Genomic DNA, 26,147 nt, shown 5'->3' on the forward strand with positions numbered 1-26,147 from the left:
GAGTTGCCGATTACTTTGTGATGGGTGGTGAAGATTATGGAAGTCAGATCTCTTTGCCTTTCTGCTTGAAGCCAGGCTAAACAAGCCCCTACAGCTACAGTTCTAAGCAAGAAATGTCAGTTAGCCCTCTCCATGCCTTCTAGTCCTTATCGGTCGTTCTTGATCCACTGGGAGGCAGATTTTCCTAACCCTTCCAATTGGCCACACTTTGATCCTGTAATAGGAGACAGAACTTTGGACGCCATGCTTTCCTCTGGAGTTTAGACAGAAGAGCAGTGCTCTCTTGATTGAGAGTTCAGTAGGCTGGGTTCCAGTCCAGAACATGGGCCTGAAGGAAGAGGAGAGATGTGCAAAGGAGGCATTGCAGAAGTAGCCAGGAGGTACAGGCTGCTTTTCTCAGGGCTGCTGAGGAATGTATAGGTGACTGGGAGTAGAGTACCCACCCTGGAGAAATGTACAACCTAGGGGAGAGAAAGTTCTCAAAAGTAACTAATAAAAGCTTAAGCGTTTCTGTTTCATTTCTTTCTGCTCTGATCTTTATGATTTCTTTTCTTCTACTGACATTGGGTTTTCTTTGTTCTTCTTTCTCTAGTTGTTTTAAGTGTAGGGTTAGATTGTTTATTTGAGATTTTTCTTGTTTCTTGAGGTGAGATTGTATTGCTATAAACTTCCCTCTTACAACTGCTTTTGCTGCATCCCATAGATTTTGGGTCGTCATGTTTTCATAGCAAAGATTAATAAAACTAAAAGCTGGTTCTTTGAGAAGATAAACAAAATTGATAAACCCTTAGCCAGACTCATCAAGAAAAAAAGGGAGAGGACGCAAATCAATAAAATTAGAAATGAAAAAGGAGAAATCGCAACTGACACTGCAGAAATACAAAGGATCAGAAGAGACTACTACAAACAACTATATGCCAATAAACTGGACAACCATGAAGAAATGGACAAATTCTTGGAAAGGTACAACTTTCCAAGACTGAACCAGGAAGAATTAGAAAATATAAACAGACCTATCACAAGTAATGGAATTGAAACCATAATTTAAAATCTTCCAACAAACAAAAGTCCAGGATCAGATGGCTTCACAGGAGAATTCTATCAAACATTTAGAGAAGAGCTAACTCCAATCCTTCTCAAACTCTTCCAAAAAATTGCAGAGGGAGAAACACCCCCAAATTCATTCTACGAAGCCACCATCACCCTGATACCAAAACCAGAAAAAGATAACACACACAAAAAGATTGTAGACCAATATCACTGATGAACATAGATGGAAAAATCCTGCACAGAATACTAACAAACAGAATCCAAAAGCACATTAAAAGGATCATACACCATGATCAAGTGGGATTTATCCCAGAGATGCAAGGATTCTTCAATATATGCAAATCAATCAATGTGATACACCACATTAGCAAATTAAGAAATAAAAACCACATGATCATCTCAATAGATGCAGAAAAAGCTTTTGACAAAATTCAACACCGATTCATGGTAAAAACTCTCCAGAAAATGGGCATAGAGAGAACCTACCTCAACATAATAAAGGCCACATATGACAAACCCACAGCAAGCATCATACTCAGTGGTGAAAAACTGAAAGCATTTCCACTAAGATCAGGAACAAGACAAGGATGTCCACTCTCGCCACATTTATTCAACATAATTTTAGAAGTCCGAGCCACAGCAATCAGAGAAGAAAAAGAAATACAAATTGGAAAAGAAAAGTAAAACTGTCACTGTTTGCCGATGACACGACATTATACGTAGAAAATCCTAAAGATGCCACCAGAAAACTACTAGAACTAATCAATGAATTTGGTAAGGTTGCAGGATACAAAATTAATGCACAAAAAACTCTGGCATTCCTATACACCAACAACGAAAAATCAGAAAGAAATTAAGGAAACACTCCCATTTACCATTGCAACAAAAAGAATAAAATACCTAGGAATGAACCTGCCTAAGGAGGTGAAAGACTTGTACTCAGAAAACTATAAAACACTGATGAAAGAAATTAAAGATGACCTAAACAGATGGAGAAATATACCATGTTCTCGGATTGGAAGAATCAATATTGTGAAAATGACTCTACTACCCAAAGCAATATACAGATTCAATGCAATCCCTATCAAACTACCAATGGCATTCTTCACAGAATTAGAACAAAAAATTTTACAATTCATATGGAAACACAAAAGACCCTGAATAGCCAAAGCAATCTTGAGAAAGAAAAACGGAGTTGGAGGAATCAGGCTCCCCAACTTCAAACTATACCACAAAGCTACAGTAGGCAAGACAGTATGGTACTGGCACAAAAACAGAAATATAGATCAATGGTACAAGATAGAATGCCCAGAGATAAACCCACGTACATATGGGCACCTAATTTATGACAAAGGAGGCAAGAACATACAATGGAGAAAAGACAGCCTCTTCAATAAGTGGTGCTGGAAAAACTGGACAGCTACATGTAAAAGAATGAAATTAGAACACTCCCTAACACCGTACACAAAAATAAACTCCAAATGGATTAAAGACTTAAATGTAAGACCAGACACTATAAAACTCTTAGAGGAAAACGTAGGAAAAACACTCTTGGACATAAACCATAGAGAGATCTTTTTCCACCCACCTCCTAGAGTAAAACAAAAACAAATGGGACTTAATTAAAATTAAAAGCTTTTGTACAGCAAAGGAAACCATAAATAAGACAAAAAGACAACCCTCAGAATGGGAGAAAATATTTGCAAATGAAACATCAGACAAAGCATTAATCTCCAAAATACACAAAGAGCTCATGGAGCTCAATATCAAAAAAACAAACAATGCAGTTAAAAAATGGGCAGAGGACCTAAATAGACATTTCACCAAGGAAGACGTACAGGTGGCCAAGAGGCACATGAAAAGATGCTCAACATCACTAATTATTAGAGAAATGCAAATCAAAACTACTATGAGGTATCACCTCACACTGGTCAGAATGGCCATTATCAAAAAATCTACGAACAATAAATGCTGGAGAGGGTGTGGTGAAAAGGGAACCCTCCTGCACTGTTGGTGGGAATGTAAATTGATACAGCCACTATGGAGAACAGTATGGAGGTTCCTTAAAAAACTAAAAATAGAACTACCATATGACCCCACAATCCCACTACTGGGCATATACCCTGAGAAAACCATAATTCAAAAAGAGACATGTACCACAATGTTCAATGCAGCACTATTTACAATAGCCAGGACATGGAAGCAACCTAAGTGCCCATCGACAGATGAATGGATAAAGAAGATGTGGCACATATATACAATGGAATATTACTCAGCCATAAAAAGAGAAAGTTATTTGTAGAGGGGTGGATGGACTTAGAGTCTGTCATACAGAGTGAAGTAAGTCAGAAAAAGAGAAGCAAATACCATATGCTAACACATATATATGGAGTCTAAAAAAGAAGAAAAAAAATGGTACTGATGAACCTAGTTGCAGGGCAGGAATAAAGAGATAGACATTGAAAATGGACTTGAGGACATGGGGTGAGAGGGCGAAGCTGGGGCGAAGTGAGAGTAGCATCAACATATATACACTGCCAAATGTAAAATAGTTGGGTGGTGGGAAGCAGCAGCATAGCACAGGGAGATCAGCTCAGCGCTTTGCGATGACCTAGAGGGGTGGGATAGGGAGGGTGGGAGGGAGGCTCAAGAGAGAGGGGATATGGGGACATGTGTATGCGTATGACTGATTCACTTTGTTGTGCAACATCAACTAACACAGTACTGTGAAGCAATTATACTCCAATAAATATCTATTAAAAACAAAACAAAAAAAAAGCCTAAGCATAACAAGCAGAGAGAAAGATGGATTGGAAACAATGGGGACTGAAAGCAAGGAATCTAGTTAGCCAGTTACTGGAATATTCTAGGTGAAAGAAAACTAGGGCAGTGGCAGGGGAGATGGCAAAGGAGAGGAGGATACAGGAGGCCTTGCTGAGACAGAAGCAGCAAGAACTGCCAACCAGTTGAATGTGGCATGTGAGGAAAGGGAAGAATAAAAGGACGGATCTCCTAATACAGCATTGGGAGAGACCTTAAAAATCAGCTAGATCAAGTCTGAAAACCAAACTTGGAATACCTTCTTCAGCAAAGCCGTACACACATGCCCAGTGTATGTGGGATACAATGTGTTTTTCTCTCTCCCTTTCCGTTTTCAGGAGTACGGCACACACCAGGGTCGGATAACAGAAGATTCCACAACTGTTCTGTGCAGGGATTCAGGGGTATTGCTGCAGGGCCAGCTTTATGGGTGTGTGACCCATGTGGTCCCACAGGGACCTGTGCCTAGGGGGCCCCATGTTTGGCTTAATGCTCTTCTGTTGCTCCCTTGGAATTCTTCCTAATTTCTGAACAAGGAGCCCTGCATTTTCATTTTGCACTGGGTCCTGCAGACTATGTGGCTGGTCCTGGGCCTGTGGCAGCTGCTGCTGGGAAGAGAGGCAGAGGTGAGGGTTCGATAACCCAGTCCGTCTACAGGCTCTGAAATGCGAGGGCAGCCAGGGTTGAGATGAGCGTGGATGAGAAGGGTGCGGATCATAAGAGTCGCAGCCTATCTCGCAGGCTTGCTGTGAATGTTAAATGAGCAGATGTATGTAGAGGGCTCGGAACAGCGTCTGCACGTAGTGATTGCTATGTGCATGTCTAGTGTTAGTATAATTCCCTCCCTGCATGGATTCCTCCCTTGACAGCCCCAGGTTGATTATTCACAGAGTCACAGTTAACTTCTCATCTTTACGTTGTGAGCCTGGCATTCACCATCCAGCCCTAGGCTTATGACTGTCTTTTGGGGAAAAAAAATCCAACAATAATAAATATCACAATAAATAAACATGTGATCTCACATCCTCTCATCCTTAGTGTAGCTAAATAGTGCTTCAGGCTTCGTCTGTCCGTGTGAGATGTGTGTCTGTGTGTGTCTTTGTGTCTGAGAGGAAGCTTTTTTTTAAAAAAATCTTAACTCAATTAATTAGGGGTTCTCTCTGGTGGTTTAATTTTTTTCTTTACCTGTGTTTTTTGTTCATATAGAAAAGACCCTTGAACCACCTGCTTCCTCCCTCCCTCCACTTGTCCTCAAATCCCCAAGGGGAGGGCAGGATCTAAAGGAAGGACTATGTCACTATTGTCATCATGATAATGGCCCCCTCCCCCACTTCCCTCCACTCCCATCTGAGTCCCCAGAGCCTGTAAAGTGCTCAACCTTTGTCCTTAAATTACAGCTCCTTTTACTGGCGGTAAAAAATTAAAATACTGGCCCGACACCTCTATTCTGTGAACAGTTGTCCTGATCAAAGTCTGAAAGCTCTTCCCCCTGCCCTCTCCTAATCTTAGATGGTCCCAACCCATTCCCAGGAAGACGGAGCTCTCTCTTAACTATCCTGGGTTTCAAGTCTGTGGAGGACTGCATATTTTTTCCTTAGCAGAAATAGTTGTGGTTTTTCCTAACAGCTTTGCAAGTTCCCCATAGAGCTGGAAATTCCCTTCCTAGTTACAGCTTATAATGGATGCACAAGAAGCCTGGTCTGGTCCTATCTCTCCTGCTGTGTGACTCTAGGAAGTCAGCTTAAAGTCTCTGGGCCTCAGATTACAGGGATTTCCTAGATTAGGATGGATTGAAGGGTGAAAAGGAAACGATTTATTTTTGGAGGGCCCTGGGAAAAGGGATTTACAAACATCTCTGTGGTGAGAATAGCCAGTTGGGGAAATACCAACACACTTAGATTCCTCTTCTTGAAAAAAAAATGAGTTTAATAATTTCCACTGCTAATTCCTATCCCTTACCCTCATCTCCATGCCTGCCTCCACCCTCAGCTGTTGACTGATAGAGTAGATAAGCTGTACTCTCCCCCCTCCCACTTATACACACGCTTCTGGGAGGCCTTAGATAAATAGGAGGCAGAGGCAAGCCTGAGGAACTATTATTATCATTATGATGATGATTATGCTTTCAGCATGAGAAACAGGAAGTGAAACTGACTAAAATGCCCAATGATAAATGTCTAGCCCCATCTTCTCAGCCAGACCTAAAGGCAAAGAAGCCGGCCGAAGAAAACTGGGGTCCCACCACAGGCTCTATCAACCTCCTGTGTGTGTGTGTGTGTGTGTGTGTGTGTGTGTGTGTGTGTGTGTTACAAGGAGTGTCTTTAAATAACTAGTTTCCAGGACCTGTGATCTTTCTACCTTATTCTAATGCCCATGCTTCCTCTTTCTTGTGATACCCTCAGGGTCCTTCCTTACTACTTCCTTCCCCATTTCCTAGAGAGAGCTTCCAAAGGCTGTCAGATGTTAAAGGACACGTCCAGTGATTAATTGGCTCCTCTACACACACCTTATCTGCTGGGGCCAGGTCTGAGCCTGTTTTGTCCCCACCGCAGACATTCCCTGAGCCAGAGGCCTTTCTTCTCTCTCCCTTCAGGGGAGCTATGTTTTCTCTTCTGTCCTGGCCGCCCGACACTCTCCATCTGCCCGGCTGATTATCCACATCCTTTGTCTTTCTCAGGAATCGATTATGGATAAACGGTAGTCGGAAAACGGCATGGGGCCATGTAATTACCCCACGTTGACATTTCCATTTGCAGCACCAGGGCCCCTGGAAACGCTGAAAAACAGTAGAAATGACCTGATTTTCAGACTGCCTTGTTAGCTCAACTTCCCAGGGAGAAAAGAGCAGACAGCTGTGTGGGAAGTAAATGGAGCAAGCTGGTGTTTTGGAAATACCCCCGCATTTGGACAATGTTCTGAAAAATGCAGAGGGAACAGAAGAGAAAAGGCTTCAGGACAAGGAGCAGGGAGAGGAAGAGAGAGTAGGATGCTCAGCTCTTGTTCTCCTCCCAACACCTTTAGTGGCTTTTGGACCAAGATCTTGATCCAGAGGAACAGATGATTGGAATTTTGGTTTGGGAAAAAATAACCATCTTAGTTGCATTGCCATTTTTTCCAAGCCTAGAACAGGGTCCAGTGGAGCCCATCCAGGGTTGGCATGGGGGTGAGGTCACAGCAGGGTAACTGATGGGAGAAGAAACTCTAGGATAGAGCCTTATGCCCCAGGCTGTCTATCTTTGGTGGCCTCTGCTCCCTGCTCAGGAAAGCATGGTGCCTAAGAAGACAGGGTTGGGTCCCAGCTTCCTGCCTTCAAATCCCCACTCCAGTCCTTACTTTAAGTCACTTAAACACACTGGGCCTCAATTTCCTCATCTGGGTCCCTGAAAGGATATTAGTAACACCTGCCTTGTAGGGTTGTTCTGTGGATTGAGTAACACATGGTGAGCATTTAGACCCATGTCAGGAACATAGGAAGTGCTTGATCCATTGGTGTGATTATTATGACTTTTGTCTTTCCCTGAGTGCCAGCCACCATCTTCCATTCCATCTGCCCAGCAAAAATAAGCGTCCTATTCTGTGGCAGGCGCTGGACAGTCACTAGGGATGGATAAGAAGTTTGCAGGAGGCTTCACTGCCTGCCAGTTCACTGTTCTTTCTTAACACAGTGCGGAGCGCACAACAGGTAGTGTCATCTTGACTCCGGTCTTCCTGGTTCCTTGCCCCTGGTCCTTGACAGTTCACCTTCATTTGCTTCTTCTGCTGCCCTGCTCTTTCTTTTCCCAGCTCTGTAGAAGATGGTCCCAGGTGTCCCAGCCCAGGCCATGCTGGAGTCCCGCCAGGCCCTTCCCTGACTCATCCTGGTGAGGAAGCCCGCTAATTTTCCCACTCAGCACGTCTCCCTTTCCAGGCCCTGGGTTCCCCACACACTCCCTGAGGAAGCTGGAGGAGGGCCGCTTGGCTCTGTAATCACCACACTTCTTGGTGGTAAACAAGAACCAGATTCCTGGGGAGTGACGCAGGCAGGAGCTCAGTGGCCGGGGCAGCTGCGATCACACCGAGAGTTGAAGAAACACCTCTGCTTGGGCCCTGACCCAGGGGAAGGCTGCCCACACACCCCTCTTTGCTACCCTTCCTATTGACAGGGGCTTTTGCACCAGATGGCTCTGCAGACACAAGGGGGGCAGCCAGTGGGCCCAGATTCAGAGGCCTCCCCCACAGAACTGGGGAGCATAGCCCCATCTCTCCTCTTCCAGGACTGGTCTCACCCTCTTCCCTGATCTATACCCAGCTACCACCCCAGGCCATTGTCGCTCACTTCCTATCCCTCCCCTCATCGATGCTGGGAGAAGCCTCAGACTCCGGAGGATGCCCTGATCCCAGGAAGCACAGAGTAAAGGCTACACTGCAGGCTGGCATGGCCATGAGCTATCCAAGCCTTTTGACTTTGGGTAACATGGATGATCTAGGGCTTCCCTCTTGACAGTGTGACTTTGGAGTTTAGGATCTGGTGTCCTGGGATTTAGGCCAAACACAGTCCATGCTAGTTCCTAAGCAAAAAGCTGGACTGGCTCAAATACCTCTGGAAGGATGCACGAGAAAATCGGGCAGAAAACTGGGTGGCTGGGAGAGAGCTGTTTACTATATGTCCTTTGGGGCTTTTGCATTGTGTACCATGTTCACGTACTAAAGCAGGGGTCCCCAACCCCCAGACCACGGACTGATACTGTTCCGTGGCCTGTTAGGAACCGGCTTGCACAGCAGGAAGTGAGCGGTGGCAAGCAAGCAAAGCTTCATCTGTATTTAGAGCTGCCCCCATCGCTCGCGTTACTGCCTGAGCTCCACCTCCTGTCAGCATTATGGTGTGTTGTATAATTATTTCATTATATATTACAATGTAATAACAATAGAAATAAAGTGCACAATAAATGTAATGAGCTTGAATCCCCCGAAACCATCCCCCCTCCCACCGGTCTGTGGAAAAATTGGCTTCCACGAAACCGGTTCCTGGTACCAAAAAGTTTGGGGACTGCTGTATTAAAGGTTCAGAGAGAGAGAGAGAGAGAGAGAGATATGGAATATTCTGTAATTTTGTAAATCTTCTACCTGTTGAATATAGGGAAGAGTCCTTTGTCTCGCTCCTCCAAGGCAGAAGGGACAGTGAGGCAGCTGCATTGGGGAGGCCTCATCTGGGTCCAACTTCAGGCTTAGAAGGGGCTGTCAGAGGCAGGTGGCTGCTTGGGGAGATTTTCCAAGTGTCTGAATGAATTGGAATCTTGCACTAAAAGGTGACACGTTGCTGAGTGCAGTGATCCAGGAGGAAGGAGGGGAGACCTGTGACCCTCTAGGCCTGGAAGGCCACTCTCCCATCTCATGGACAGTTAAGCCCCTCCGTACCAGAGAGGTCGACATGGGCGGGTCGTTCGGCCAACTTTGCACTGGGACCCAACACCAGGGGGCTGCCCTGAACCAGCACCCCGGGGGCCCAGTGTCCTTTCTGGTAGATGCCAGAAACTGCCTCCAATTTCCAGGTAATGTGTATTAGTCTTAGTACATTTGTTTCTTTATTTTATTTTTAAAAATATTTATTTATTTATTTTTGGCTGTGTTGGGTCTTTGCTGCTGCGCGCAGGCTTTCTCTAGTTGTGGCGCGCAGGTTTTCTCTAGTTGCGGTGAGTGGGGGCTCTTCTTCGTTGCGGTGCACGGGCTTCTCATTGCAGTGGCTTCTCTTGTTGCGGAGCACGGGTTATAGGCGCTTGGGCTTCTGTAGTTGCAGCACGCGGGCTCAGTAGTTGTGGCGCACGGGCTTAGTTGCTCTGCAGCATGTGAGATCTTCCCGGACCAGGGCTCAAACCCATGTCCCCTGCATATTGGCAGGCAGATTCTTAACCACAGGGGAGTCCCCATTTTTTTCTTTAAAAACATTTCTTTCTTTTTTGTTCTAAGTTCTTGCATTTATATCATGTGTTGAAGTTTGCACAGCACTTTCACATAGTATTACCAATGGCTCCCTGTTGCCCAAAGTCCAAAGCCTTAGTGGAATGTCTAGCCCTTAAATCTGCTTTTCGCCCCACATCTTGACACTCTCCCCTGCACACCCTGCATTCCAGCCTGTGCTGACCACCTGCTGCTCCTAAACAGGCTGTGCAATTTCTCGTCTCCCTTTGCTCCATTGTTTAGTGTTACCCCTTTCTCCTCCTCTGCCTGGAGAATTCTTTTCTTTTCTTTTTTTTTTGCGGTACGCGGGCCTCTCACTGTTGTGGCCTCTCCCGTTGCGGAGCACAGGCTCCGGATGTGCGGGCTCAGCGGCCATGGCTCATGGGCCCAGCCTCTCCGCGGCATGTGGGATCTTCCCGGACCGGGGCACGAACCCATGTCCCCTGTATCGGCAGGCGGACTCTCAACCACTGCGCCACCAGGGAAGCCCTGCCTGGAGAATTCTTGCCCATTTAGATCCCTAGGTCAAATGTCATTTCTTTGGTGAGAACTTTCTAGATGACTCTCTCCTGTTTGTGAGCCCTGAAGACCCAAACTTAAACCCTCTCAAGGCCACACCCATTAGGACGGCTATTACCAAAAACAAACCCCAAAAAACCTAGAAAATAACAAGTGTTAGCTAAGTGGAGAAATTGGAACTCTTATGCATTGCTGATGGGAATGTAAAATGATGCAGCTGCTATGGAAATTAACATGGCAGTTCTTAAAGAATTTCACATAAAATTAGCATAGGATGCAGCAATTCAACTTCTGGGTATATACCTAAAAGAATTGTAAGCAGGGACTCAAACAGATATTTGTACATCCATGTTCATAGCATCATTATTCACAATAGCCAAAGGGTGAAAGCAAACCAAGTGTCCATCAAGAGGGATGAGTGAATAAATAAAAGGTGGTATATACATATATATATATATATATATATACACACACACAATGGTACAGCCTTAAAAAAAAGAAGGAAATTCTAACGCATGCTACAACGTGAATGAACCTTAAATACATTATGCTAAGTATAACAAGCCAGTCATAAAAAGACAAATACTGTATGATTTCACTTATATGAGTTTCCTAGAGTAGTCAAATCCATAGAGACAGGAAGTGGAATGGTGGTTGCCAGGGGCTGGGAGAAGGATGGGAGTGGGGAGTTATTATTTAATGAGTTCAGAGAACTAATTTAGGAAGATGAAAAGTTCTGGATACGGATGGTGGTGATGGCTGCACAACGTGAGTGTACTTAATGCCTCTGAACTAGTTAATAGTTAAAATGATACATTTTATGTTATGTATATACATAACTGTCACCATTTACATATATATGTAAATATATATATATGTAACTTCTCAAGGCACTCAAGGTCCATCAGGGTCCTCTGAGCATTCCTATGCCCAGTACAATACTTGACCTGAACTGGTGCTCAGTAAATGTTTGTGGATATGAAAGGGGGTGCAAAGTTGATGGTGGGGGTCAGGTGCAGGTACCAGGCTGGCCCACATGCCAACTTCTCTCTTCCAGCACATCCAATTTTCCCCTGCACCTACTGCTCCAGTGAAGGGAGGGTTCTAGACATCTATCCAAAGCTGTGGGGAGACCCCTGGCCAGCATCAATGAGCGAGCTTCCAGGAATGAGAGGGACTTGCCCGCAACATGTACTATATAGGTCACACAAAAGGAAGAACTTCCTTTCATGATATAGTGAGACACCAGAAGTTCTGAGAGCCTAAAGCTTTGAAGGTCACACACCTACTTGTCTACATGTAGGTGTGGTCTTTTGAGAAAGTTGACAGATCAGGTGGTCTTCATAGGTCCTTTTCATCTCTACAATATTACAGTTTTCATAACCTAAAGAGAAACATGGGGGAAAAAGTTAGCTCCTACCTCTGTCATTTAATGAGCAAAACCAAAACAAAATGTGGGTTATGCCACATGTACCTCATATATTTAAGTCATTTCTCAAAAGCTTATACATCCTAGGATCCTAAATTCATTACTGCTTAAATGGCTTTATTCATTGCCTTTAACTCTCTGTCTTGGAGGAAGAGTCTTTGGAATTTGAGTAAGATGCAGGTTGCAGACTGTTTCCTTCTCCTGAGCCAAATGCAACTTACAGGAGCATTTAGGAACATGGACTTTGACATGAGCGGAAACAGCATGAGTTTTGAATTCCAGCTCTTCTGCTCTAGTGTGATGACTTTGGCCGGGTATTTAACCTTTCTGAGCCACAGTGCTTTCAATGATTGGAATAGCAGAAATAATACTAAGTACAGCCTGTCGAAAGGATTGAAAGAGATGACTGGTATGAATGTACCTGCTGCATAATAACTGCTCCACAGAGGCCAATCAGTATGTGTCAGTAACAGCTCAAAACTTGGCACGGGAATATTAATCTAGGGAATATTATCTTCCCCTTCATTATACAAAAAGAATGCAGAGGTGCAGTTATTATAGTAGTAAGTGGTAGAGGTGGGATTTGAACCCAGGACTTGATTCCGCCATGTTCCGCTGCCTCAAAATTATGGTCTCACGGGAAGCTGTTTATTCTTATACACTTAGGAAATCGCTACCCAGTCCCCCCCCCCATCTCTTCCTACCTTTCCTACCTTCCCACTCCCATTTACTCATCTTAAGTGAGGGATGGAAAAAAATTCCAGGGGTCAGCAGGTTACCAGACAAAGACCAATGACCCTTTGGGTTGACACACCCTGGTTGTGTTCCTGGATGGCAAATCCCCTTTACCTTTCTCCCTTCCCCATTTCACTATCCAGGCTGAATGCTCATCTGAATTGCAATGGACATGCCAGATACAGGCTAGACTGGAGGGGCAAAGCTTTTAATATGGGACAACAGTCTTGGGCTATCTTGACTATGATGGAATATTTACCCCTTTCCTCTCCATTTCCCAGACTAAGGCACAGAATTTACAGTTAGGCAACCTGTAGTCTTAATTAGTCCCGTTTTCCGTCCCTTTGGACCAGGTCATGTCTGTCGATGTGCTGAGGCTAAGTTTCTGTTCCCCCTTAGGTACTTCCTTCTTTGTCTTTCCCTCTGCTCCGGCTGCTCCCTGCTGTGGCATTAAACAGTCAAAGGATGGGGTGCAGATAAGGGCATTGGGGTGGAGGAGCAGAGCATTTCTTCCCCTCTGAGATGTCCTCACATAGGGCATTGCCCACAATATTTACTTTGGGTAAAATTTCTTTCTGTGGATCAGTCCCTAGCACTTTCAGAGATTTCAGAAATTTTGTGATGAATAATTCTTATATATCTGTCATTTTTGCTTTGGAGAATTTCTCAATCTCTCAAAGAAAAACTAGCCTATAAGATGAAGACTATCTCTCCCTGGCCTCAAGTCATTTTCCTTTCCAAGAGTGAGCTTTCAGTGAAAAGAGCTTTTCCTGTGAATCGTGCTGCCTTCGGCAGTAGTTTGTGTGCCCCAGCAATAGATACAAAGCCCACTTTATCTGTGTGCATATATCTATCCAACAGCTTGCGGATGATCGTATTTCATCAAGAGCGTGTTATCTGAAAATTTGCAGGAAATTCACCTCCATAGATTTTCACCCTTTGTCATCCATTCATAATGCCATATAACAGCAAAATAGGAAATTTTTACTCTCTGATGGTGGAAGGCAGGACGGGGGAAGCCTTGAGAAGAGATATTGCCATGGATTCACAAGTAATCCTATCGTATAACACAGTCATGCAAATTAACACAGACCTATACTCTGTAACAGATTAGGTCAAGATTGAAGGAAATTGAGGTGTGGGAGATTTAAAGTTTATCTAAAATGGAAAGTATAGGCCATACCTTTTTAGGTCATTCCTGCCCAGAAATGGCAAGATACCATATTTTGGACATCAAGAAGGATATGTGGGTGTATGTCTGCTTAGGATTTAGAGTGGGGGCCATGAAAATGGACTTTGGGTCAGAAAGACCTGGGTTCTGTGCTTTGCTAACTATGTACCCCTAGGAAAGTTATTCAATTTCTCTAGGACTAAGTTTCCTCATTTTTAAAATAGATAAATGAGGATAACAGTACGTATCTCATAGGGTTGTATAACAGTTAGAATGGGATTTGGATGTGAGTGATAGAAAACTTAGAACATCAGTTGCTGTAATAAGAAGGACATTTATTTCTATTTCATATAAAGGCTGGGTAAGTTGTTTAGGGCTGATACGTTGGATCCAGGCTCCATCTTCTATGCATACTCCATGGATAGAAGGACATAGACTCTTTCTATCCTTTTGCTGTGTCATCCTCAACCTGTGGTCTCCAAATGCATGATTCAAGATGGCTGCTCAAGCTCCAGCCATTACATAAAAAAAAAAAAAAAATTTATTGACTGCATTGGGCCTTAGTTGCTGCACGTGGGCTCTTCGCTGCAGTGCTCGGGATTCTCTCTAGTTGTGGTGCGCGAGGGCTCCAGAACTCGGGCTCAGTAGTTGTGGCGCGTGGGCTTAGTAATGCCCTGCGGCATGTGGGATCTTAGTTCCCCATCCAGGGACTGAACTGGCGTCCCCTACATCCAAGATGGATTCTTAACCACTGGACCACCAGGGAAGTTCCTCCAGCCATTACATTTTTATTCCGGCCACCAGGAAGGAGAAAAGAGGACGAGAAGGAGGAGGACTTACCTCTTTTCTCAACAGCTTCCATTTACAAGTCATGAACACAGACAGCTGTAATGGAGGCTGGGAAATGTAGTTTTTATTCCGGGCAGTCATGTGCTTAGCTAAATACTGAAGATTATTTACTATCAAAGAGGGGGAAATGGATACTGGCGGAAACAGCCAGCAATCTCTACCACAGACCCTCATGAGATTTAAATGAGACAATGGCAGGCTGAGCACAGTGTTGGGTATAGAGTAAGCACTCAATAATCGCCATCATTATCATCATCGTCACCGTCATCATGAGGAGGTGGCGAATACTCTGAAACTATGACAAGACATTTCCTTATTTTAACCTCATCTTTCTGATAAAGTCACCCATATCCACCTCCCTTTTTTTTTTTTTTTTTTGCGGTACGCGGGCCTCTCACTGTTGTGGCCTCTCCCGTTGCGGAGCACAGGCTCCGGACGCGCGGGCTCAGCGGCCATGGCTCACGGGCCCAGCCGCTCCGCGGCACGTGGGATCCTCCCGGACCGGGGCACGAACCCGTGTCCCCTGCATCGGCAGGCGGACTCTCAACCACTGCGCCACCAGGGAACCCTATCCACCTCCCTTTTAAGACACTATGAGCTTCACCTTTTATGAAGGTCAGACACCTTTATGTGTCCTTATGAAATAAAACTACATAAAAGGAAAGGAAAGGAATAATGAACCTAGGATTCAAGATAATGTTTATCTTGGCCAGAGAAAACAGAGGTGGATTGGGGATGAATGAAGGAACCACCTAGTTAGATGTATGCTACTGTCAAAGTGCTGGTTTTCATTTTGGGTAGTGGATTCACAGGTGCCTACTGCATTATTAAAAATAACGAAGGACTTTCCTGGTGGTCCAGTGGTTAGGACTTGGCACTTTCATTGCCATGGCCTGGGTTCTATCCCTGGTCAGGGAACTAACATCCCTGCAAGGCGCAGCCAAAAAACCTGCCCAAAAACAAAACAAAACAAAACAACCAAACTAATAGCTAATTAAATAAAAGCAGAGATGGACCAATGACTCAATGATGAGGAGGATTATAATTAACCAAATTCTATGTACCTGAGGTCTTTCAATTGTCTTTGTGTGTACAGTATTCATGGCATATGTGTTTGCATGTCAATAGTAGACAAAAATAGTACTTTCTATTTGCATAGACTTTTAACTTTTGAAGTGCTTCTACATATCCATAAAAATTGTTTAAGTAGTTCATTACTGATGGTTGAGAGCTTGGTATTATACAAATAGGACTTTGGACTTCCATGTCCTAAGGAAAAATATTTTATTTTATTCTTACAATAGCTCTACAAGGGAGGCAGGACAGATGTTAACATCACTGTTGGACAGATGAGAAAGAGGGAACTGAGAGGGCGCGGGACTTGCATGAGGTTACATAGTTAGTTAGGACTGGAATGGAACTTAAGACTCTGCATCTCTTGCCCATCTTAGGTTCTTCCTTTAGCCCATCTCACTCCCCAGTTATTATCCATCCATTAGACATTTATTTCATGTCTGTTACATGCCAGGCACATTGCACTTATGTCTTTGTGTTGATATATGTATATGTTTTCTGGGTGCTGTGTGTGCAGCTTCTGTAATCTCTATGTACTGAGTCCTTGTGTGCCCCCTGGGCCTAACTGGTCCTTGTAATTCCAGAAGGAAGCCCCAGCTGTGGTTTCAGTTGTCTAGTTATTCCTAGGTCACTGGGCTGCAGCATCGCCCCAGAGTCCCAGCTAGATAGGAAGGCAGCTTTGATATCAGGGGCAGATCCCCATGCAGTGGGCACAGAGCAGAGGAGCAAGCCAGCAATGCCTCAGTCATTATAAGATTTACTATTTCATGATCATTTCTAGCTTTTGGGGAGTTCTCATGAACACTACCTCATTTAATTCTCACTCAGCCCTGATACTCAATTTTATTATTTTTCTCCTTGTTTCAGATACAAAGAGGAGAGACTTGAACTCAGGTCATTTGTCTCTAAATTCTGTTCTCTTTCCACTGTGCCTTCTGTCTCTGAAAGGGCAAAAAGAGCTTATCCTCTTTCTAGCCGTGTGGAGGGAAGCAGGTGAAAACTCAGTACCAGGCAGTAGGAAGCCACTGGTGACCCTCTGCAGAGGAAAAAAGACCAACTCTCAGCCCTGCACAGCCCCAGCCCAGCTGAGATGAGAAGCAAGGAGCAGGTGCTTCCACCTCCCCATCCCTGCGTCCTTCTCTCAGTCCTTGGGCTTCTCCCTTGTGCGCCTAAGGGAAGTGATAGTAGTGCTGCAGAACGGGTGAGGTGTTTTCCAATCTCTGTGGCCGTAGGCTGTCTTTTTATCTTTGAGGAGTCAGAGGAATGGGGAACTGTCTAACTTATCCACCCTCTAGCATGAGAGGAGAGCTTCCACCACCTGCTATTGCAGAGGAGAATTCCTCTGCCCTCACCTCTCAGACTTGTGTCAGTGCCACTCTCTTGATGCTGTCTGCTTGTACCTCTCTTCTCCCCCACAGATCAACACCATCCACCACTGCAGGCCTGAGCACGGCACCTTGCACAAAGTCAAGGTGTACACTAAATTAACTGTGCTCAGAAAGAGCGAGTATTTGTGTTAGGGGAATCATATTTCTTCTTGGTCCATGGAGTGGGCCCTGGAGTGAATCCCAGGAAGGGACTCTGCTGGGAGGGTAACTTCTACCTTTCAGGCTACCCTTCACTCCATCCTTGCCTGGGCTCGGTCCCCAGGGCACCTCTCCTTAGGATGTTCCCTCCTCTGCTTCTCCCTGAGCTAGGTCTCCCTGTACAAGGGGGCTCTAGAGTATTGGGGGAACGTGTTAGGGGCCACGTGTGGCCATAGGTAAAGTCACATTCTCTAATTCGGCCTTATCAGTAATTAAGCTGAGGTTTTGTCTTCACCTCAGGCTCCTTGTCTTATTTCTGAGCTGTTTTACTAGTCAGAGTGGGGAGGAGGTCAGCAGGAATTTATTTCATGATCATCTCCCAAACCCCATCAGAATATGTATCGACACCCTCTGGCAGCTTAAATTTAGGGCCTCCCCAATCTCCTCCCCTGATCTGGGCTATGCTTAGGTCCAGCTAGATCCTTAGTATCTTCCTAAGAGACAGGGGGCTAAATTGGACTAGAACTTGGCTTCTTCAAAAATACCCATTTCTTATGGCTGTAGGTTTAGGGCCTAACTTTTCCACATTGGAAATCAGGACCTATTCCCCAGACCTTCCCTTTTTGGTACATTGTCTCAGGGAATTCTCTCCACACCCTATTCTTCCCACTGGGAGAGGTGCACAGAATTTGTGAGAAAAGAAATGCAAAACTCAGAGGAAAGTGTTCAAGTTAAAATATTCCATATTTGCCTCACCCTATTCCGAGAATGAGTGGCCTCTGTAATTCCAGGTCACCCCGGAGGTCTCATCTGGCGCATACTTGCTAGTCATCCCCCGCCTTCGAAATACACCCTCAGCTGCTGCTCTCTAAAAGAGCCAGACAATTGGAGAAAAGTGGATTATCTATCTGATTATGCAGCTACTTTCATACGCCTCCCCTTTCCCTTTGCGTGGCCCTGATTATTTAAGAACTAAGATTTCTCGGTCCCCGCTCCTTGTCCCCAGCCCCAGTCCCCAGCTTTGGCCCTTCACGCTCCGGAAGCCTCGCGTCCTCCCCTTTAAGGCCAGCCCCTCCCCCACGCCCACGCCTCCCCAGCTCCGTCCCGCCTCCCCAAGCCCTGCCCCCTCCGACCCTCCCCTTTAAGGACCGGCCCCGGACGCAGACGAGGCTGTGACGCGGCCGCCGGCCCTCGGGCTGGGTACTTTGTCGCGCGGCCGCTTCCCCCCCGGCCGGGGCCCCTCCGTCCCGCGTTCCACCGAGCGCCTGGCCCCCGGGGGGAGGGTGGGAGGGAGGGAGCAGGGCCGGTGGGCGCCAGCGGCGCACAGCGGGACCCACGGAGCCCCGCGACCCGCCGAGCCTGGAGCCGGGCCGGGGCGGGGAAGCCGGCTCCAGCCCGGACCAAACTTCGCAGCCGGGCTCGGGGTGGCGGGGAACCCGTCCGGAGCCGGAGGAGGGGCCCGCCGCGGGCCCTCCCGCCGCTGCTCTCGCGCCTACGGGCACCATGCTGTCCAACTCCGGTGCTGTTCCCCAGCCCGCCGCCGCCGCCGCCGCCGCCACCGCACCATGCTGTCCAACGCCGGCGATGTTCCCCAACCCGCCGCCGCCGCCGCAGCCCCCCGCCCCGGCCCAACCTCACCCCCCGGCCCAGCCGCCGCCGCAGCCCCCGCAGCAGTTCCCCCAGTTCCACGTCAAGTCGAGCCTGCAGATCAAGAAGAACGCCATCATCGACGACTACAAGGTCACCACCCAGGTCCTGGGACTGGGCATCAACGGGAAAGTTTTGCAGATCTTCAACAAGAGGACCCAGGAGAAATTCGCCCTAAAAGTAGGTTTGGGGCCCGAGGGAGGGGAGGACGGGCGGATGGGGTCTCCCGGGGACACCCCTGGCACTCCGCAGCGGCCTAAGCTCTCGGTGGCTCAGCGTGGTCGCGCCGACGCTTTCCTCGGTCTGGCGTCGGAGCCGCGGAGGAGTGGCCGCGGCGGGGCTGCCCGTCCCGCGCGCGTGAGGGGTGCCAAGTGCGCGGCAGGGGGCGGGGGGCAGCGGGAAGGTCAGGTCCCGGCGGACCACACAGCCGAGACCGAGTTTCCGGTCACCTCCGGGTGTGAGTGGCGGGGACTCGAGAGGACTCGTGAGGACCCTGCCATTTTGGGTTTGAGCGGCATCCAGCCGAGTCGCAACGGTTGGCTTCGGGACCACTTCTGCTAATTTTCCCCCTAGTCTCATGGAAGTGATTTTCGGGGATTGTGGTTCCCTATCCTCTCCTCCCTTCTTTCTTTCTGTGGGCACAAAAGGCCCATTACTCATTGAGCTGGTTGGTCGGTTGGTTTGGAGAAGTCGTATCTCAGAGGTTTATTTAGCCTCGCTCCTTATTTGGGAGCCGGAATGTGTGATTTCACTTCCCTGGGCCTTGCGAGTGCGGCTGTGCTGCCTTGGGGCGCGCCGGCCGGGGAGGTGCAAGGCTGGAGATTCCGCTGGGACACCGACACCCCCCCCCCATCCCCGCCGCGACCGCCCCGGGCGCGGGGGAGGGTTTGTTTTGATCCGAGAGCGTGCCCCCTCCTACCTTCAGTGCCTGTGAGGCTCCAGATGGGAGGCCAGCAGGCTCCTTCGCGGTGTCTGCTGTTCCCATAGCTCCATTGATCATTGTAAACCGGGTCCGTAAACCACGGCTTGGCCCAGTGCTGATTCCGCAAATCGGAGATGGCCACTTGAGTCCTGGACAAGGGCGATTGGTGGACAGAGGAGGGAGCGTTTTCCTAGAGCTGGGGAAAACCAACCTCTTTCTTTCTTTCTTTTTCTTTTCTTTTTTAAGGGGATCTGGTAGGGGGGAGAATGGGGATTTCAGTGAGAGTATCTACTTCGGAAGTTAAACAGAATGGACTTGGAGGTCTGATGAGTCGCCAGTGCAGTGTGAGCCAATGTTCAGGGTCATGAAAAAGGTTTTCCCCAAAGAGGGGTTTCAGATCAAACCACATCTCTAAAGGTGACCAAAAACGCCTTTTTCCCCTGGGGTGTCTTAATGATTGGAGGAGGAGAAAAATACTTCCTGTGTTATATTTTCTTTTCCCCCTCAATCCCTGTGGCTAGCTGTGTTTCAGCTATTCATACAAAACTCAGATATGTGTTATGGGTGGAAATGTTGGAATATATAATTAGATAGAATAAGACCCTGGTACTTGGGGGTTGTAGAAGACAAACATGTTCAACTTAACAGATTTTAAGGCCTCTGAAATTATTTTCTTGCTGCTTTCATCCTCCCTTTTGGGGGAGAACTTCAGCTAGCCTCAACACTGTCAGATTTGTTTGGTTTTTACTATAAGCTGTTGCTGAGGGCTTTTGGTTGTTTGATGTCGACTTTTGGAGAAGGAATATATCAGTATCCTGAACCCTTTAATACTTGTGCCTTAGACCGTTCTTTCCCTACTCATAACTGGGGGCAGGGAAGGAGAGTGGTTGTTTGACCCCGTGGCTCTGACCTCGGGGAGTGGAGTTGAGTGAATACTGTTTGACCACAGTTAACCTGTACTGTTGAGGAAGTGACAGACATTCTTTCCAGGAGAGTTTTCTATCCCCTCTGAGACGCCATCTGCCTTCACCCATCAGCAGTTTGGGGACACTGGCTGCTCATCTTCTTGGATAGCTGGAATATGGTATAAAGACTTCAGAACAAAAGCTCTCAACTTCTGCTCCTTATTCTATTTAATAGACACAGAAAACCACCCTCTAAAATGCTTTTGGGTGGCAATTCAGATTTCTATTGTAATTAATAGGAGAGAGATTTGGATTTTTTCTCCCTTTGAATGGTTTTGAAAGGAAAGATCCAGCAGTATTTTATTTTGTTTTATTTTATTTTTTTAACGTCTTTATTGGAGTATAATTGCTTTACAATGGTGTGTTAGTTTCTGCTTTATAACAAAGTGAATCAGCTATACATATACATATGTTCCCATATCTCCTCCCTCTTGCATCTTCCTCCCTCCCACCCTCCCTATCCCACCCCTCTAGGTGGTCACAAAGCACCGAGCTGATCTCCCTGTGCTAAAGATCCAGGAGTATTTTAAATAACACTCATAGTTTGTCCTTCTCAGGTTAGAAGTGGATGAAGATTGAAGTCAGAGTGTGTTTTGACAGGCAGCCTGCTCCCAGATCTTACAAGTTGACTCAACTGTTAAACTGTAGATTTCCCACATATCTTTGTGTAAAAACTTAATAATAGAGGAAGAAAGAAGGGATGAGGCATTCAGAGACTGATAACAGTGTCAACAGCGCTTCCAATATCCAAATACTGGCTGAGACATAATTATAGCTGTGCGGGGAATCTGGTTCAAAGAATTCTGTTCCAGAGACACACACCAAAGAGATTTCTAGATCTTGAATCTTGATTAACTTAACCATAGGTGCTGAGTACTGAAATGATTTTCAAAACCAGGAGTGTTTTGATTATTAAGCAAGGGAGGAAGATGTGGTGGGGCAGGAGGGATTGCCTCATCGGAAAGGTGCCTGAAGAAAAAGGGAGGAGACCTCTGCTCTACCCGGGGTGTTAGGCCATTCCTGGGGAGTTAGGTCAAAGAGCTGTAGAGCAGCAGCAGGGCCTGTCATGGGGGTTCTGATATCTGCTATCTCATAGCCCTGAGAGTTGGTGAGAGGTGGCGGCTGCCTTGATGCCCTGCTCCCTGTCTGTGGTCTGGTGACCTCTTAGTCCTATTAAATGTAATCAGTGCTTTAAAAAATAGTCCCGTTCCGCCCTGCTATTTCTCTACCTCCACCTGAGAGAGGTAACATTTACATGCTTTTTGGTGGGTGCTATGACCTTGCCTCACCATCTCTCCTGGCTGCTTTTGCGAAGATCTGAGTCATACTTATACTTCTCTCAGAGTTGGAAGGGACTTTAGAGGTCATCTCATCCAACCCCCTCATTTTGCAGATGAGAAAACCAAGGCCCAGAGCAAAGGCTTGCTTGAGGTAATACAGCCATGCACTGGGCAGAACCAGGATTAGCACCCAGGACGCCTGACCGCTTCCCACTTGGGTACTGCACTGACATCAGCAGGCTTGGCCCTGGGACGGGCTGCTGCTCCAGAGCCTCTCAAGCCCGAGGAGCTACTGTCACCGCAGGCCCTCCTTGACTGTCGGCCAGGGGGTGCTGGGTAGGGACTTTGGCTTCCCAGCAGAGGTTGCCAGAGTTGGAGAGGCAGCTTATAAACCAACTCAGCAGCTCCATGAGTTTTGAATCTTCAGTAACAAACTTTTTTTTTTTTTACCACACCCTCTCCTTTTTAGGAAGTGTTTGCTAGAAACCTTATTTACTAGTATTATTTTTTGTGCAAGAACATGAGAATTCTATTCACTATTTCTTTGGTAGGGACGCCTGGTCTCAGCTCACTTGTGCAGTAATTGGTCCTATTCCCTGTGGGGTTCCTCAGTTGCTTACTGCTTCATTGTGTCATGGTGACTCCTAGGTATTAGCTGAACAAATTTAATTAAAGCCAGCACCGTTGTCCCTCTCTGCCGTGTGACTCTGATTCGGTGAAGCATATTATTGCTTTACAAAATATAGAATGTTGTCATAACTTATCTCTGTTCGTCTTTCCGTTGTGTGGATTAGAGAAAACAAAGTACTGTTCCTTCTCCTTGCCTTTCTCCAGCAGTCCTCCCTCTCCAGGTGACTTTGTGTCACCGCCATGTGGCTTCCTTGGTGTTCTGAAGGGGAGCTGATCAGAACCTCTCATGGTTGAGAGGGAGAGCCGGGGCTCCCACATCCCCACAGTGCAGGCTGCACCCTCTCCAGCACGCCTCGTGCTGTGTACCGGTCAGGGAGCAAGAGAGTTTGTGGCTGGGTGAGGAGCAGTTTGCTGGATGGAATCACAAGGTGAGGAAAGTTTCATTAATCAACCAATCTCTTTTATCTACACTGTTGTTACAGTAGTTAACAATTCTCTGAGCATCCTACCATATGCTTTGTTGTATGGAGGATACAGACATTGAAAGTGGCCTTAAAATTTTGGAGGTCAGGAAGCTTATTTGGAGAAGGTGAAATTAACAAATGTAGTCTAGGGCTGTACTGTCTAGTATGGTAGCCAATGCCCATGTATAGCTATTTAAAATTAGCTAAAATTGATTAATTAAATTAAGCTAAGCTAAATTTAAAAATCAGTTGCTAGCCACATGTCAGGTGTTCAGTAGCTACATGTGGCTAATGGCTACTGAATTGGACAGTGGAGAAGAACATTTTTGACCTTGTAGAAAGTTCTATTGTACTTTACTGGTCTAGGGGTTAAATTGTGTGGTTGGGAATAGAAGAACTTTGAAGAGGCAATCTGTGAGGACCGAAGGAGCTGAGGACAGTCTCTGAGGAATGAGCACATCTGCAGGAGGTGATGGTGGCGTTGCCCTCGGGGCAGCTGAGGGGAGAGTGGATCAGTTGGTAAGGAGCAAGTGGGGCTGGTGACTCAGAATTGAGCCTAACCGATCTTTGTGTTAAAAGCAGGTTTTAAAGTGTTTGAGGAGCATGAAGTAAACTAACAGGATGTTATAAAGAAAGGTTACAAATCTCTAAGGTTGGGGCTTGTGGTTTTTTGAGGGAAGGTGTAGCTTCTGGGTTCAGAGACCCTGTTCTTTGCTTTGGGCCCTACCCTGGTTGCTGTCTACTGCAGCAGGGCTCTTGACATCCACTGAGGCAGGATCAAAGCCGGGGCGGCTCATGGTTCTTTTTCACTTATGAATTCTGGGCTTTGATAGAGCTTGAAAATAATCTCCAGCTAAGATGTGGGATCAGTGGCTGACAAAAGGGGGAGAAAAGCAGCCCCAGGCCTCAGGACCAAATATTGATGGGTGCCTGGGAAATGAAGGGGTCCTTTTTAGAGGATGAAGGTATTGGTATTCATAATTAAGATGTTTTGACTGCTTGGAATCTGAGGAGTTGGGCCATCATCAGTTGACGATTTTATTTAAGAAGCAGGTGCAGGGGATTCTGGGAGAAGCCTGGAGGAGCCAAGCTTCACGACTGCTGGAGGCAAACTTAACCCTTGGCCACATCCTGGGGATGACGGAGGCCCCCTCCCTACCTGCAGAGCCCAGGGATGTGTGGAGTCTGTGCCAAGAGGAATGCCAGCCATGGCGGGGAAGACAGGGCATCAGTATCTGCATCTGAGTCCTCTCACGATTCCCAAGTGGCCCTCCCGTGCTCTGATGCAGGACTCTCCCTGGTAGTTTGACATCTGTGGCACAGGATTCATACTTTCCTACTCCCTCTCCTCTGCATGAGGCCCTCCCAAGGATCCTGTGGGGTCTCTTTTTTCCCCTCCTCCCTGTGCTGCACCTTTCCAGTTGCTGCAGTGTCCTGGACAGAAGTGGGTGGGAGGGCAGAGCTGTTCTTCGTGTATGAAGGGGCTGCAGCTGCTCTTGGTAATGAAATAAGGCTCAGTGGCAAAGAGACCCACAACTCATAGTTCCTTAGAGCTCACAACACTCCCTGCTTATATTTCTTGACCCTTTCCACCTCACCGAGGAAGAGGCTGGGCCAGTCCAGAAAGATTCAGTGGTATATCCAAGGTCTTACCTGGTATCAGCATCAGAGCCGTGTCTTGGGACCTGGTTCACTGGGACCTCCTCTTGGTCTGGGTTCCTTTGGTGTTTCGGTTGCTAGAGGTAAGAGTATGGGGATTGTGGAGCTGGCAGTGCAAAACTCATCTCCACTAACTGGTCACTAGGATCTTTCTACATTAGTCATCTTAGAAACGGGGACATTGGTATTGAGATGGGACCATGCCACTGAGCAGCTCGATGTACACCAGATATGTAACCAAAATCAGATTTTATACCTTTTCTAGTCCTTAGGGGAATAGTGATATTTTGTGTTTTAAGATATGTATGGATATAAATATCTAGGGATGAACCCGATACCATGGGTTATGTGCTAGATTCGAAAGAGAGAGAGAGAGAGAGAGAGAGGGAGAAAGGAAGAAAGATAGAGCTAGTCTTGGTGCCCTGCTAACTAGCTGTGTGACTTTGAACAGGTCAGTTAAACTTTCTAGGCCTCAGTGTACACATCAGAAGGTCAGGCTGCCAGTGGCTCCTGGGACACGGCAGTGTGGATAGTGGAGGGCTGTGCTGGAGGCAGGAGGCAGGAGAGCTTGCTGACTTGCTGCACGTCTGACCGTCGGCAGCGTCTGGGCCAGCCTGGATGCCCTTTTGATAGGCTCGCTGCTGCGTTGCAGGGCAGCTCCCGTCCACTTAATTAATAGCCATCCCTGACCAGCTGCGCCTTCCCTTGTGTGAAGACTTGGTGAGTGTTCCAGCAAGTGCCTCAGCAGAGAGGATGGACTGTGTAACTCAGTGGGGTGTGAATCCTCTCCTTCCTTGAAATCAGAAGAATCTTAGTGTTCTGGTGGCTCAGGGTAGAGATGGAAACTCTTCATTTTTTTTCGCCATCTGAAACTCCTTCCCGTTTGAAGTTACGGGGCCAAACATGGCTGCTGTGGTTGGCTGTGCAGGCTGTGCCCGGCACAGGGCACCTGGCTGAGGGAGGAGGAGGGCTCTAATCCAACTCACTGTCCATTTGTCAGGCTTTGCCTCGGTGTGTGACTGGGTCCATACAGATGGGTGCCTTCTAATTCACTTGGAGTTATAGTATGGGTTTGGGGCTGTTCTGAGGTGAGAGCTGGGGACTGATTCCCAGAGTTTATGGGGAAGTTAGGATGTACATCCAGGTACCACTTCTTACCCGTAGGACTGGGTACTAAGGGATGTAAGGAGAATGAGGAAGCAAGAGGAGTGGGAGATGCCTAGCGAGGTCTGTTTTCGTTTCTCTTCTTCCTGCCATTCAGGGCTAAAGCAGTGCTTTTAGCCCTGGAGCTTTGGACTGAGGTCCTGAGTGCCAGGCCACAAGACTTTGTTGGAGGAAGAGGAGACTGAGTGGAAGCGGGGATAGGGTTGTGCTCCCCTCTGGCAGTGCAGAGTTCTTGGGGGTCTTTATTCTCTGATCCGGTAAACACCTTAATGTGCCGTCTGCCAGGTTGTATAGGCTGGGACGTGGCTC

At 46.9% G+C, this 26,147-nt stretch overlaps 1 protein-coding gene and 1 long non-coding RNA gene across 2 annotated transcripts in view; one reads left to right on the plus strand and one right to left on the minus strand.

Moving 5' to 3' along the window:
* Positions 1 to 10,689: 10,689 nt before the first annotated feature.
* Positions 10,690 to 19,798, minus strand: LOC115861769 (uncharacterized). Its single transcript, XR_004042878.2, has 3 exons — positions 19,674 to 19,798; positions 17,864 to 17,975; positions 10,690 to 11,707 (listed from the first exon to the last, which is right to left on the minus strand). It is a non-coding gene; the product is annotated as an uncharacterized lncRNA (long non-coding RNA).
* The window catches only part of MAPKAPK2 (MAPK activated protein kinase 2), a 45,260-nt gene continuing 37,497 nt past the window's right edge, over positions 18,385 to 26,147 (plus strand). The window contains exon 1 of the mRNA XM_030872860.3: positions 18,385 to 18,934. Within this exon, the coding sequence (XP_030728720.1) occupies positions 18,611 to 18,934 (324 nt within the window). The 5' untranslated portion in view covers positions 18,385 to 18,610. The remainder of the gene's footprint in view (positions 18,935 to 26,147) is intronic.

The sequence above is a fragment of the Globicephala melas genome, chromosome 1, assembly GCF_963455315.2.
Source record: "Globicephala melas chromosome 1, mGloMel1.2, whole genome shotgun sequence".
NCBI classification, from domain to species: Eukaryota; Metazoa; Chordata; class Mammalia; order Artiodactyla; family Delphinidae; genus Globicephala; species Globicephala melas.